This window comes from Rhinopithecus roxellana, chromosome 13 (assembly GCF_007565055.1).
Source record: "Rhinopithecus roxellana isolate Shanxi Qingling chromosome 13, ASM756505v1, whole genome shotgun sequence".
Taxonomy (NCBI): domain Eukaryota; kingdom Metazoa; phylum Chordata; class Mammalia; order Primates; family Cercopithecidae; genus Rhinopithecus; species Rhinopithecus roxellana.
In genome coordinates this window covers 118,881,753-118,894,952 of record NC_044561.1, presented here as the reverse complement: position 1 = coordinate 118,894,952, position 13,200 = coordinate 118,881,753, and the positions used below count along the sequence as shown (strand labels likewise).

At 43.6% G+C, this 13,200-nt stretch overlaps 1 protein-coding gene across 1 annotated transcript; it reads left to right on the top strand.

Annotated features, from left to right (window-relative positions):
• Positions 1 to 691: 691 nt before the first annotated feature.
• SPINT3 (serine peptidase inhibitor, Kunitz type 3) lies at positions 692 to 4,136 on the top strand. Its single transcript, XM_010384226.1, has 2 exons — positions 692 to 777; positions 3,765 to 4,136. The coding sequence occupies exons 1-2, from the start codon at positions 702 to 704 to the stop codon at positions 3,956 to 3,958; spliced, it is 270 nt and encodes an 89-aa protein (XP_010382528.1). The 5' UTR covers positions 692 to 701; the 3' UTR covers positions 3,959 to 4,136.
• The last annotated feature ends 9,064 nt before the right edge of the window (positions 4,137 to 13,200 follow it).

Below are 13,200 nucleotides of genomic sequence, written 5' to 3'. Positions count from 1 at the left end.
TCTGAACCAAACAAAGCTGGGCCCTCCTTCTACATGGTGCTTTTGATATTTCTATTAAAATATACTGAGTCTGCTTCTCCTCCAAGTAGGTGACTGTTTCTGACTTCCAATGTGTTTGTGTGTGTTGTTCCCATAATTTCCTGGGAGCACCCAGATAGGATGGAGGCAGCATCTAATACTTTGCCTGGTGCAGTGTGGGTACTTGATGAATGTTTGTTGAATGAATGAGTGATAATGAGAGCATTGAAGCAGACAGACCCAGGTCTCAGTCCTGTCTCTGAAACTTGCTGTAAATGTAACAGTAGTCAAAGTAGCATAACCTCCTCTTATCTACAAAATGGGAGTTTTAAGTGTTGTGGGATTCTTGTAGAGACTTAAGGGAAGCAATGTGTGAAAACTATTTTTGCATGGTGCCTAGAAAATAAAAGGTACTAAAAAATGGCTGCTGTCTTTTTAGTATTGTGAAAAGGGCTTCCACACTGAAGTGGTACTAAAGGAGCCCGGTTGGCCAGATCAGATAAGGCCAGGAGGAGAGAGGTGAAGCTGTGCTTTGGATGAACACTCTGTTCCTGAGGCAGCTCAGCCCCATGAAAAGCCTGAGTTAAGGGTGAATGAGCTGGATGTGGGGCCAGGCTCCTCCCCTTGGTCCCTTTTCTCCCTAAAATGGCAACCCCAGGCTGAGCCACTGGCTGAGTGGCACCATGCAGCTTCAGGCCTCTCTCTCATTTCTCCTGATTCTCACTCTCTGCCTAGAGCTTCGATCAGAACTATCACAAGGTTGGTATAAAATATGGGATCTCAAAGAGTAGACTGGGAATCAGGCTTGGGGTGGGTAGTGGTGGGGGAGGTGGTGCAGCACCAACAGAACCCATTTCTTACCTTACTGGATTGAGAGTCAATTCAGTTCAAGTCACTTCATCAGATATATGTTGGGCACATAGTATGTGCCAGGCACTGTCCTAGGTGCTGGGGTTAAAGCAAGGCACCTAAGACCCTGCCTTTGTGAAATTAAGATGCTAATGGGAGAGAGACATATAATACCTAATACACATGATAGATGATCAAAGTGCTATAGAAAATAAAATAAGTAAAGCAGAAAAAGGGGCCTTCAACATCTGGGGTGGGGTTGGTGGCAGGCAAGGAGAGGTTGGGAAAAGGAGATCAGAATCAGAATTTGAGAGTGAGGAACTTAGCCAAGTTGGATGCACTTGTCAGAAACGGCTCCTTCCTGGACCACTTTCTCTGTGGAAGCTTGGAATCTGCAAATGGAAGTGGGGAGATGAAGTGCAGTTATAGCTAAGATAATCTGCTGGAAATGGAGATGGTAGGCAGCAGTTTGCAAGATTTTTAAGCAGCCAGTAGGATTCCCTGTATAAAAATGCATATTAGAATACACAAAAGGGTAAGAAAGAAAGTAAAAAATTATCGAAATCTTACCTTCTGGAGATTATCACTGTCAATGTGCCAGTGAACATCCTTGCACATGCAAGCATAGTTCTCTGCATGTATGTACATGGAGCTATTAATGATAGATTCTTAGATATAAATGGAACCCTAAATCTCCCAATAACCCTATAGAGAACCCTATGGTTCTCGAGTTTGTCCCCTAGTCCAACAGCAGTAGCAGCAGCAGCATCAACTAGAAACATACTAGTTCCTAGTCCCACCTGATCAGAAACTGTGGAGGTGCGTCTCTCTAACAAGCCTTCCAGATAAATTCTGATGCATACTTGAGTTTGAAAACATCTGCCTTAAGTAAGAAGAATGTAGTAGTTTACAGGATGAGCATACCTGGAGTCAGACACACCTGGGTTCTGGTCCTGGCTCCTCTGCTTACAAACTCTGTGCCTCAGGAACATCATTTATAGCTTCTCTGAGCATCAGTTTCTTCTTCTAAAAACAAGGTTAACCACCTTTTCTGATATATGTCAAATAGTCTGATGTATGTCAAATAGTCTGATGTATGTCAAATAGTCTGATGTATGTCAAGCTCTCAGTATAACTTAGCTCTTAATAGGTTCTTGTAAAGCACTTAGAACAGCTTCTGTCACACTCAAAACACACACACACGGTGTCATTATCTACTTTACATAAAAAAGAAACAAGTCAAGTGATTTTCCTTTGGTTTAATGGAATGGAAGAGCAGAGAAGCAAGACTGAGAAAATTAAGAGCAGATGGGACTCCAGCCCCTACAGAGCCACCCGTAAGGGTCTAAAAGCCGATGCTGCTGCAACTAGGATGTCTTAAGAACATGCCCCTCCACCTCCCACCTTGATTGGATAAGCTATTCTGTCTCCTTCCCATTCTCCTTCACCCTTAGCGTCAGCCTTGCAGGTAGGAGGATGAGACAGAGCCTGAACCTTTCCAAGTCCTAGGTTGCTGCCTGAAGTTCCACCATAGGTGTGATCATTCATCCGTCCATTCACTCATTTTACAACAACCAAGATGGATGGAGAACCTGCAAGCCTTTGCAGTCGAACCATGCTGGGTTTGAGTCTTGGTCCTATTGCTTCCTAGCCTGACATTAGGACAGGTACTTCATTTCTCTGGCCTTAGTTTCCTTACGTAATGTTGGAAGTTCTACTAGCTACCACGAAGAGTAAAACTGCCCACATAGTGACAGAAACATAAAAGGAGGACACAAAGAAACTTTTAATCCTGCTCCAGAGGAGCTCAGTGGTGGTGGTGGTAGTGGTGGTAGTGGTGGTGGTGGCGGTGGTGGTGGTGGTGGTAGTGGTGGTGGTGGCGGCGGTGGCGGCGGTGGCGGTGGTGGCGGCGGTGGCGGTGGTGGCGGCGGTGGTGGTGGCGGTGGTGGTGGCGGCGGTGGTGGGTAGCGGTGGTGGTGGTGGCGGCGGCGGCGGCGGTGGTGGTGGTGGCGGCGGCGGCGGCGGTGATGGTGGTGGCGGCGGCGGCGGCGGTGGTGGCGGCGGCGGCGGCGGTGGTGGTGGTGGTGGTGTTCTATTAACAAATATTTGCTAAGAACTGAGAACTAGGCCTGTGTTAGGCACTAAGGCTGCAGAAATGAGTACAATGAGGTCCCTTTTCTCAAGAGTCTTATTGGTTAAGCAATAGAATGATTAAGAGCAGCTACTATTTACTGATTTATTTTCTATTTATCAATGCTTTTCACCGGTAATCTCTAAGCCTTCAATAAACCAAAAATGTGGATATTATACCTGCATTTTTGCAATGAAGGAAATTGAATGTCAATGAGATAAGTCATTTGTCCAAGATCACATAGCTAGAAGATAATTGAGACAAGTTTGAACCCTCTGAGATTCAATCTTGCTCTCAGATTCAAAGTCTGTCCTCCTTCTGTCACGGGTATCGATTCTAGAATTGATTATGAGACAGGAGGTAGGAACCTGAGGATCTTTGTTATCAAATCCTATAAAATCAGATCTGGAAGGGCACTCAGAGATGATGGGGTTCAACTCCTTGATTTTACAAATGAAGAAATGGAGACATGAAGAAGTTAGGTTTATACAATATCACACAGCAGCAAGTGGTTTCACTACAATCTCAATCCACTTGAATTGGGTTCTCAAGCCTGTGATTCTCACCACATTGGGCTACTCTCAGAAGTGAAAATGTTAACTTCTGTGTAAACAGATCAGACCATGGCTGGGCAGAAAGAGGTACAGAGCACAGTCATTGTGGATGACCTCACAATTGTGCCCAGGGCTGTCAGAGCCCCTGGCATATGAGGCAAACAAGGGGAAGGTGATGGGTTTGGTCTCCTTCAACCACTTTCTCTCTTCAGACACTATCAAGGATCTCCTCCCAAATGTATGCTCTTTTCCTATGGAAAAGGGCCCTTGCCAAGTCTACATGATGCGATGGTTTTTCAACTTTGAAACTGGTGAATGTGAGTTATTTGCTTATGGAGGCTGCAGAGGCAACAGCAACAACTTTTCGAGGAAAGAAAAATGTGAGAAAATGTGCAAGTTCACCTGATTTTCTAACAAGAACACAGCCCTCCATGGATTCGGGATTGATCTGAGGGCCACAGAAGGTATTTTTTTGTGTGTGTGTGAACAAGAGATTCATTCCTCTAACCCTACATTTATTCTCCCTGATGTGCTCCTAAAAATGCTTCATCTCTGTACCCGAAATTCTATAAATGTTGCAATCAAGTTTAAAATCTCAAGACCTCCTTTTTAAAACATACACATGCTTACAAATACACTGGGGAAATTTAGAGCAGTCATTCACACCTTAGTATGAAGTACTGCTTAACCCACTGGGAGATAAAGGTTTTGAAGGAGAAAGGGGTGGATTTGGAAATTTGGGTACGATATTGGAAGGGCCTATATTGGACAAGGAGGGGATTTCTAGTCTTGTGAAATAAGAAACAAGGAAACAACAGAAACCAGGGAAGAAAGGGGAATTGGGGAGAAACTGAAGATGTTAAGGACATTTTAATTAAAAAAGAAAAAAGTAGTGGGCCGGGCATGGTGGCTCACACCTGTAATCCCAGTACTTTGAGAGGCTGAGTGAGGCGGGTGGATCACGAGGTCAAGAGATCGAGACCATCCTGGCCAACATGGTGAAACCCCATCTCTACTAAAAGTACAAGAATTAGCTGGGTGTGGTGGCTCACGCTACTACACTACATAGTCCCAGCTACTCGGGAGGCTGAGGCAGGAGAATCGCTTGGACCCAGGAGGCAGAGATTGCAGTGAGCCGAGATCATGCCATTGCACTCCAGCTTGGTGACAGAGTGAGACTCGATTTGAAAAAAAAAAAAATGAATTTTTATGAAAGCTGTTATCTACTAAGGCTAAACTACGTCTTCCCGCCAAGGGTTACACGGGGAGAGGAGTGAAGAGCCCTGGTTCTAGAGTTTTTTGGTTTGCCTTAAGCAACACCAATTACAACAACTTGGAGGGAGAGGAGAAAAACACAGGAATCATCTCATTCATTTATTTCAAGAGGGTCCACAGATGGGGAGGGACTTCTTTAAGATCACAGGGTGGGAATGAAACAGAGGCATCCTTGGTCTCACCAAAAGGTCTCTTCCATTGCATTGTAATCCCCCTAATCCATAATTTTTCCAGACTTCCTCCGGGATGGAGGGCAGAATTGAAGAAGGAGCATTCATGTGGGCACCTTATTTACTACTCTGATTCAGCGTCCTCCCCCAAAGTCCAAGTCAGCTGCTTCCCATTGCCCAAGGAACAATAACTTTAGCCATTATGCCAGGCCCCATGCTGAGCTCTTCATAAATAATACACATAAACCTCAGGGTAACCCTAAAAATCAGATAACTACTCAAAGCATGCTCCAGGAACAGGCAGCTTCCAGGTCACCTGAGAACTTGTTAGAAATGCGGAATCTCATGACCAGCCTTGTAACAAGATTCCTGGGTGATTTGTGGGCACACTCAAGTTTAGGAAGCAGTGGTAGATGAGGAAACAAGGATAAAACAGAGCAGTAATGTTTCCAGGGCCACACAGCTGGAAAATGGCAGAGCTGGTCATTGAGCTCTTGTCAGTACATTTGCAAAGTCCCTGGTATAATGGCTATGTTTCACTCTGTCACGGATCTCAGAATTTCCCCCATGGGGCTGATTTCCAGTTAAAGGTTTTATCAGAAAAATTTTAAAACACCAAGTTATGCTGCCAAGGCAACAAACACATCTCCCTTTTGTGGAGGACACCAGGAAGCAGGATTCCTGGATCATCTCTGGGAAGAGTCTGAGACAAAATCCTAAATGTCTCCCATGGCCGCTGTCTTCTTTTTCCAGGTTGGAAAGCAGCAGTCACTCCAACCTACTGAGGACTTCCACAAAAGAGAGATTGCCTCATTCCTAGCCCCTGGGCTCCATTCCACCCACCCCCACTCCCTCTTCCCTTCTCAATATTTCACAAGAGGGAGCATTCTCCATGGCTAACACCAATCAGATATTTTGTCTTACCAAAATGTCCTAGAAATTCCTGAATTGCTCAACACCTAAATCACTGGCTTTAAGCTCTGTCTCCTACTCATGAAACACCAGAACTATCTGGCCTTGAGATTCAGAAAATGTGATCATTGTCTCTATAATTCAATTGTGTCTGCATTAACCACCCCATCTTGTCATAGAACCCTAAATTCAGGCTTGTGTACCCAGTGTACAGCTGATGCCAACACTGACACACAGGTGCTTGGAAATAGAGAAAGGTTTATCTAATTTGGTCAAAGCAAGAAGGCAGGAGGGCAAGATCTCTCCGATTTACCTTAAGAAAAAGAAGCAGAGAGTTATGTGGCTACAGAGTAGGAGAGGGGGAGTTTCAGGGAACTAAGGGGAAAAGTCTGTGTTTCTTCACTCTCAGATAACACCTGAGACAACCAGACTTCTAGGAGTCAGCAGCTTGTCACAACATCCTTGAAGACATTTATTTCTTCTCGGATACTTTTTTTGTGACCCTGAAGTTAACTCCCCCTGCTTGACAGAGAAACAGTACATCAGCAGTTTATAATTACGTTGTGGGAACAAGGAATATTGGGCAAAAAGCAAGTGCAAGCAAACACAAGGGCCTGATCAGAATTTTCATTATTTCAGTCACTAAAAATGCTTCGATGCTGAGATCTCAATGGGTCCTGTTACAAATCCCCACTGCCTTTTTCCATTCCTCACTTATGTAGGAAAAGGGGTGTCATTCTTTTCTGGCTACTTTCTGCTAAAAAGGGGCGAAGGTGTGGAAACTAAAGAGTGGCACCTATCCACCTGAAGTTGAAAGTATTTCCAGGGGCCAGGCCCATATCCTGCATACTGCAATTCCATTATCTGGGTGCTGTTACCTATTATAGTCTTGGAACAGCATCTAAATCTATATTTGATGATGACATTAATGAAAACATGAGTTACAATAACGATAAGATAGATAGATGAGCCAAATGTAATGATACCAGAAAATATAGATTGGATCCCTTGTGAGATCCAAGAAAACAATCCAGAATACCAATCACCTAATCCTAGTTAATCTTCTTTTATCTGTTGCCACCATGAAGTTTGCTCTCTTACTGTATTTACATGCGTTTCAACTTCAGCTGAGGTGTTAATATAAGTGAAACAGGAGGAGTTGGCCTTGTTCAGCCAGCAGGTAATCTAATGTGATCCCATTATCTAAACAACTTACAACTTTAGCTAGAGAATGCAAAGACTTGCTGTGCTGTGATAGCAGCACGTTTCATTAGCTCTAATCCTTAAAGTAACAGACACATTTCTAAGCATGTGGTGATGAGCAGCCACTCCTCACCATGAGAGCAAAGCATATCTGAAGAAGTACCCTGTGTCATCAGGAATCCTGGCAAATCTGCTTCAGAGACCACCCTGTCCCCGACAGACAGAATCTCCTTCCAGAATTCCTTGGGAGTCTCTGGGCAACAGTTTTACGGAATTTGTCCAGTGTTTGGTAACACTTTCATTGTGTACCAAGAAAGATGTCACTGAGTATCCTAATAAACATTGTCCATGATCTCCTCTCCTAATGCACCTACAGGCCCAGGGTTGGTTTTCCTGACTGCAGATAGAAACATATCCCTCAGGAGCAGGCCGGGTATGGTGGCTCACATCTGTAATTCCAGCACTTTGGGAGGCCAAGGTGAGTGGTCAGGAGTTCAAGACCAGCCTGGCCAACACAGCAAAACCATGGCTCTACTAAAAATACAAAAATTAGCTGGCTATGGTGGTGAATGCCTGTAATCCCAGCTACTCAGGAGGCTGAGGCATGAGAATTGCTTGAAACCGGGAGGGGGAGGTTACAGTGAACTGAGACAGTGCCACTGCACTTCAGCCTGGGTAACACAGGGAAACTCTGTCTCAAAAAGAAAGGAAAGGAAAGGAAAGGAGAGGAGAGGAGAGGAGAGGAGAGGAGAGGAGAGGAGAGGGGAGGGGAGGGGAGGGGAGGGGAGGGGAAGGGAAGGGAAGGGAAGGAAGGGAAGGGAAGAGAAGGGAAGGGAAGAGAAGGGAAGGGAAAAGAAACATATCCCTCAGGAACACAAGGCACAGTGTCAGTAGTTGAGGCAGTCATTAAAGCCACATTCCCTACCCCTGGATCTGTTAGACAGTTGCCACACTCGGGTAAGACTGGGCCTATCCATTGTCCTTCCTGTGCAATGAAGCTGGGGTCAAGTGGGGTGCTATCCAGATCACTATCCAGTGAGAATTGTCACAAAGGTCATGGTGACTCACCCAGGAAATGTAAATCCAAAAGTACACCAAAGTCAGGTACATGTCTTCACTCCAAGCGATCATTGCACCAAAAGTGGTCACCACTGGCAGGAAAAGAACCAGTGAGGGGTGTTCCCCAGGCAAGGTGCCTGGGCAGCTTTGGGGACTCCCTGTGCATGCAGATCCTGGCTGGGACTGCCCGGCCATGGGCACAAGGTTCTTCCATGGTCGCCAGAATTGTCATAGAACCCCAGATTCAGGCTTGTGTACCCAATGGGCAGCTGATGCCAACATTGATGCATAGGTGTTTGGAGATGGAGAAAGGTTTATTCAGTGTAACCAAAGCAATAAGGCAGAAGGTAGGAACTCTCAACTCCACTTTAACAACAACAACAACAACAACAACAAAGTGGGCTTTTAATGTGGCTGGGGAGTAGAGGAGGGGAAGTTTCAGGGAACCAAGGGGAAAAGACTGTGTTTCTTCCATCTCAGGTAACACCTGGAACAACTAGACCTCTGGGAGTCAGCAGCTAGTAACAATATCCTTAAAGGCCTTCATTTCTTCCTGCAAACCTTTTCGTGACCCTGAAATTATCTCCCCATTTAACAAAGAAACAGGACATCAGCAACTGTTTGTTTGCAACAAATAATTTTGTTGTGGGAACAAGGAATATTGGGCAAAAAGCAAGTGCAAAACATTTTCATTATTTTAGTCACTAAAAATGCTGGGGTGCTGAAATCTCAAGGGGCCTGGTGACAGTCTCGTGACTAAAATTGCATCATTCTATCAATACTCAACAACTCCAGACAAGACACACCTTCAGCACAGGCAGAGATAGACAAGTTAGTCCATACGCTCGTACAACACTTATCTGCTGTTCACCCACCCTTTAGTGGTCCATCTATCATCCATTTTTTAAAATGGAAATAGCCTCCCAACTGGTCTCAGGGCTTCAGTCCTTGCTCTCTACAGTTTATTCTTGAAAGAACAGCCAGAAAGATTCTTTATGTCCTGATACTCCACTACTAACAATCCTTCATTGACTTTTCATCTAACTCAGAGCAAAAGCCAAAATCCCTATGAGTACAGTAGTTCCCCCATATTTGTAGTTTCACTGTCTGTGGTTTCAGTTACCCTAGGCCCAAAAATATTAAATGGAAAATTCCAGAAATAAACAATTCATAAGTTTTAGATTGCACATTGTTATTGGGGTGAAATCTTGTGCCATCCTGCTCACAATGTGAATCATCCCTTTGTCCAGTGTATCCACCCTGCACACATTACCTGCCCATTAGTCATTTAGAAACCAACTCAGTTGTCAGATCGGCTGTCACAGTATTGTAGTGTTTGTGTTCAAGTAACCCTTATTTTACTTAACGCCCACAAAATGCAAGATAAGTGATGCTAGAGTATTGTTATAATTGTTCTGTTTTGTTATTATTGTTGTTAATCTCTTACTATGCCTAATTTATAAATTAAACTTTATTATAACTATATATGTATAGGAGAACAACATAGTATATATAGGGTTCAATACTATTCGTGGTTTCAGGTATCCATTGAGGGTCTCAGAACACATGCCCCATGGATAAGGGCAGACTACTGAACTTGCCTCAGGTTCCTTCCCAAAGATTTCTGGCAGGTGCTGTGGACAGCACCCCTATTTCCCTTCAGGAATGAAGTGCCTATTACCCCACCTGGGAGTTTGGTAGCTGATGGTTCTCAGCTGAGTTCCTCTCCTCTATGGAAACCAAAGAGTCCAGATACTACTTCTTTCTTTTGACTGGCTGCTTGAGTGCGACTGTGTGACATGAACTTAGCCAGTCAGTTGCTCCTACCCTGGACTTTGGATCTGGAGGGAGTGATGCAAAGACCCAACAACTGTTGAGAAAATTTTTATAATTGTGATGGAGGTGGTGAAAGTCTGGAGGTCAAAGAGCATTGAGTACCTGGCAGTGAAGTGCAATTTGTAGTAAGAATGAAACTCTACTACAAACTCAGATATGCTCAAAATGTCTTCTAAAAAATGGTAATTGGTCCCTGTTTGCAGATGACATGGATGACATGATTGTATATTTAGAAAACCCCATCATCTCAGCCCAAAATCTCCTTAAGTTGATAAGCAACTTTAGCAAAGTCTCAGGATACAAAGTCAATGTGCAAGAATCACAAGCATTCTTATACACCAATAACAGACAAACACAGAGCCAAATCATGAGTGAACTCTCATTCACAATTACTTCAAAGAGAATAAAATACCTAGGAATCCAACTAACAAGGGATGTGAAGGATCTCTTCAAGGAGAACTACAAACCACTGCTCAACGAAATAAAAGAGGACAAAAACAAATGGAAGAACATTCCATGCTCATGGATATGAAGAATCAATATCATGAAAATGGCCATAATGCTCAAGGTAATTTATAGATTCAATGCCATCCCCATCAAGCTACCAATGACTTTCTTCACAGAATTGGAAAAAATACTTTAAAGTTCATATGGAACAAAAGTTCATATCCCCACATTGCCAAGACAATCCTAATCCAAAAGAAGAAAGCTGGAGGCATCATGCTGACTTCAAACTATACTACAAGGCTACAGTAACCAAAACAGCGTAGTACTGGTACCAAAACAGAGATATAGACCAATGGAACAGAACAGAGCCCTCGGAAATAATACCACACATCTACAAACATCTGATCTTTGACAAAGCTGACAAAAACAAGAAATGGGGAAAGGATTTCCTATTTAATAAATGGTGCTGGGGAAACTGGCTAGCCATATGTAGAAAGCTGAAACTGGATCCCTTCCTTACACCTTATACAAAAATCAATTCAAGATGGATTAGAGACTTAAATGTTAGACCTAAAACCATAAAAACCCTAGAAGAAAACCTAGGCAATACCATTCAGGACATAGGCATAGGCAAGGACTTCATGTCTAAAACACCAAAAGCAATGGCAACAAAAGCCAAAATTGACAAATGGGATCTAATTAAACTAAAGAGCTTCTGCATACAAAAGAAACTACCATCAGAGTGAACAGGCAACCTACAGAATGGGAAAAAAATTTTGCAATCTACTCATCTGACAAAAGGCTAATATCCAGAATCTACAAAGAACTCAAACAAATTTACAAGAAAAAAGCAAACAACCCCATCAAAAAGTGGGCAAAGGATATGAACAGACACTTCTCAAAAGAAGACATTCATGCAGCCAACAGACACATGAAAAAATACTCATCATCACTGGCCATTAGAGAAATGCAAATCAAAACCACAATGAGATACCATCTCATGCCACTTAGAATGGCGAGCATTAAAAAGTCGGGAAACAGGTGCTGGAGAGGATGTGGAGAAATAGGAACACTTTTACACCGTTGGTGGGACTGTAAACTAGTTCAAGCATTGTGGAAGACAGTCTGGTGATTCCTCAAGGATCTAGAACTAGAAATACCATTTGATCCAGTGATCCCATTACTGGGTATATACCCAAAGGATTATAAATCACGCTGCTATAAAGACACATGCACATATATGTTTACTGTGGCACTATTCACAATAGCAAAGACTTGGAACCAACCCAAATGTCCATCAATGATAGACTGGATTAAGAAAATGTGGCACATATACACCATGGAATACTATGCAGCCATAAAAAAGGATGAATTAATGTCCTTTGTAGGGACATGGATGAAGCTGGAAACCATCATTCTCAGCAAACTATCACAAGGACAAAAAAATCAAACACCGCATTTCTCACTCATAGGTGGGAATTGAACAATGAGAACACTTGGACACAGGAAGGAGAACATCACACGCTGGGGCCTGTCATGGGGTGGCGGGAGGGGGGATGGATAGCATAGGAGATATACTTAATGTAAACGACGAGTTAATGGGTGTAGCACACCAACATGGCACATGTGTACATACGTAACAAACCTGCACGTTGTGCACATGTACCCTAGAGCTAAAGGAAAATTAAAAAATAAAAAATTGTAACTGGCAGCCAGGCACCGTGGCTCATGCCTGTGATCCCAGCACTTTGGGAGGCCGAGGTGGGTGCATCACCTGCGGTCGGGAGTTCGAGACCAGCCTGACTAACATGGAGAAACCTCGTCTCTACTAAAAATACAAAATTATCAGGGCATAGTGGCACATGCCGGTAATCCCAGCTACTCGGGAGGCTGAGGCAGGAGAATCACTTGAACCTGGGAGGTGGAGGTTGAGTGGAGATCACGCCATTGCACTCCAGCCTGGGAAACAAGAGTGAAGCTCTGTCTCAAAAAAAAAAAAAAAAAAAAAAAAAATTGTAATTGGCCTGAATTTTCATTTTGATCTTCCATTTAACCAGATAATGGAAATTAATTTCTGTGATTTCATTAGTTTGACCACCACATACCCCTAAGGGTTTCTTCTACATTCCAGTGCACTGGCTTAATTCCAAGGCATCCAATGGGAAGTGTGCTTGATTCTTGGTCACTATCATATATACACACTGTTTTATTCCTGCCGGATGTTTTTCTGGCAGGTAACTGTTGCATCCTCCTCATTTGATGAGAGCTCACTCAGTGACTTATATGCCCCATAGAGCTCAAAAAATACCTCACTGCTCTATACCATCTAGGGCTATAGGAAACTCAAAGGGACTCTCTAAAAACCCATACATAGACCTCCCATGTTCTAGTTTCTGATCTACCCTGCAAGGGTTCTCAGTTCTAACTAGTAGTTTTCCTCAATTCATACTTCCTAGTTGTGGAAGTATACCCTGGCTGTGGTCATTTCTCTTGATTCCCAAATATACCTGGTACCCTATCGGCCTAAGGGACTTGGCCTAAGAACCCCCTTCTCAGGATCCCAAACCACCATCCATTTCCTTAAGTTACGTTCCCTTCTAACTCTCTTCCTTAAACCTCCAATGGGGAGAATTTTATACATCTACTGGGGCGGGGCGGGGGGCAGGGGGAGGAAACAGAAAGAAAGCAGGGGTTGTTAAAACCTGATTCTGGTTTTTCATACATTCTTTCATCTCGTGATCTGCAT

Coding starts and splice junctions, on each gene's coding strand:
- SPINT3 (XM_010384226.1), top strand. CDS start 702: ATGCAGCTTCAGGCCTCTCTCTCATTTCTCCTGATTCTCACTCTCTGC. Junction 778..3,764: donor TCGATCAGAACTATCACAAG/GTTGGTATAAAA, acceptor TTCTCTCTTCAG/ACACTATCAAGGATCTCCTC.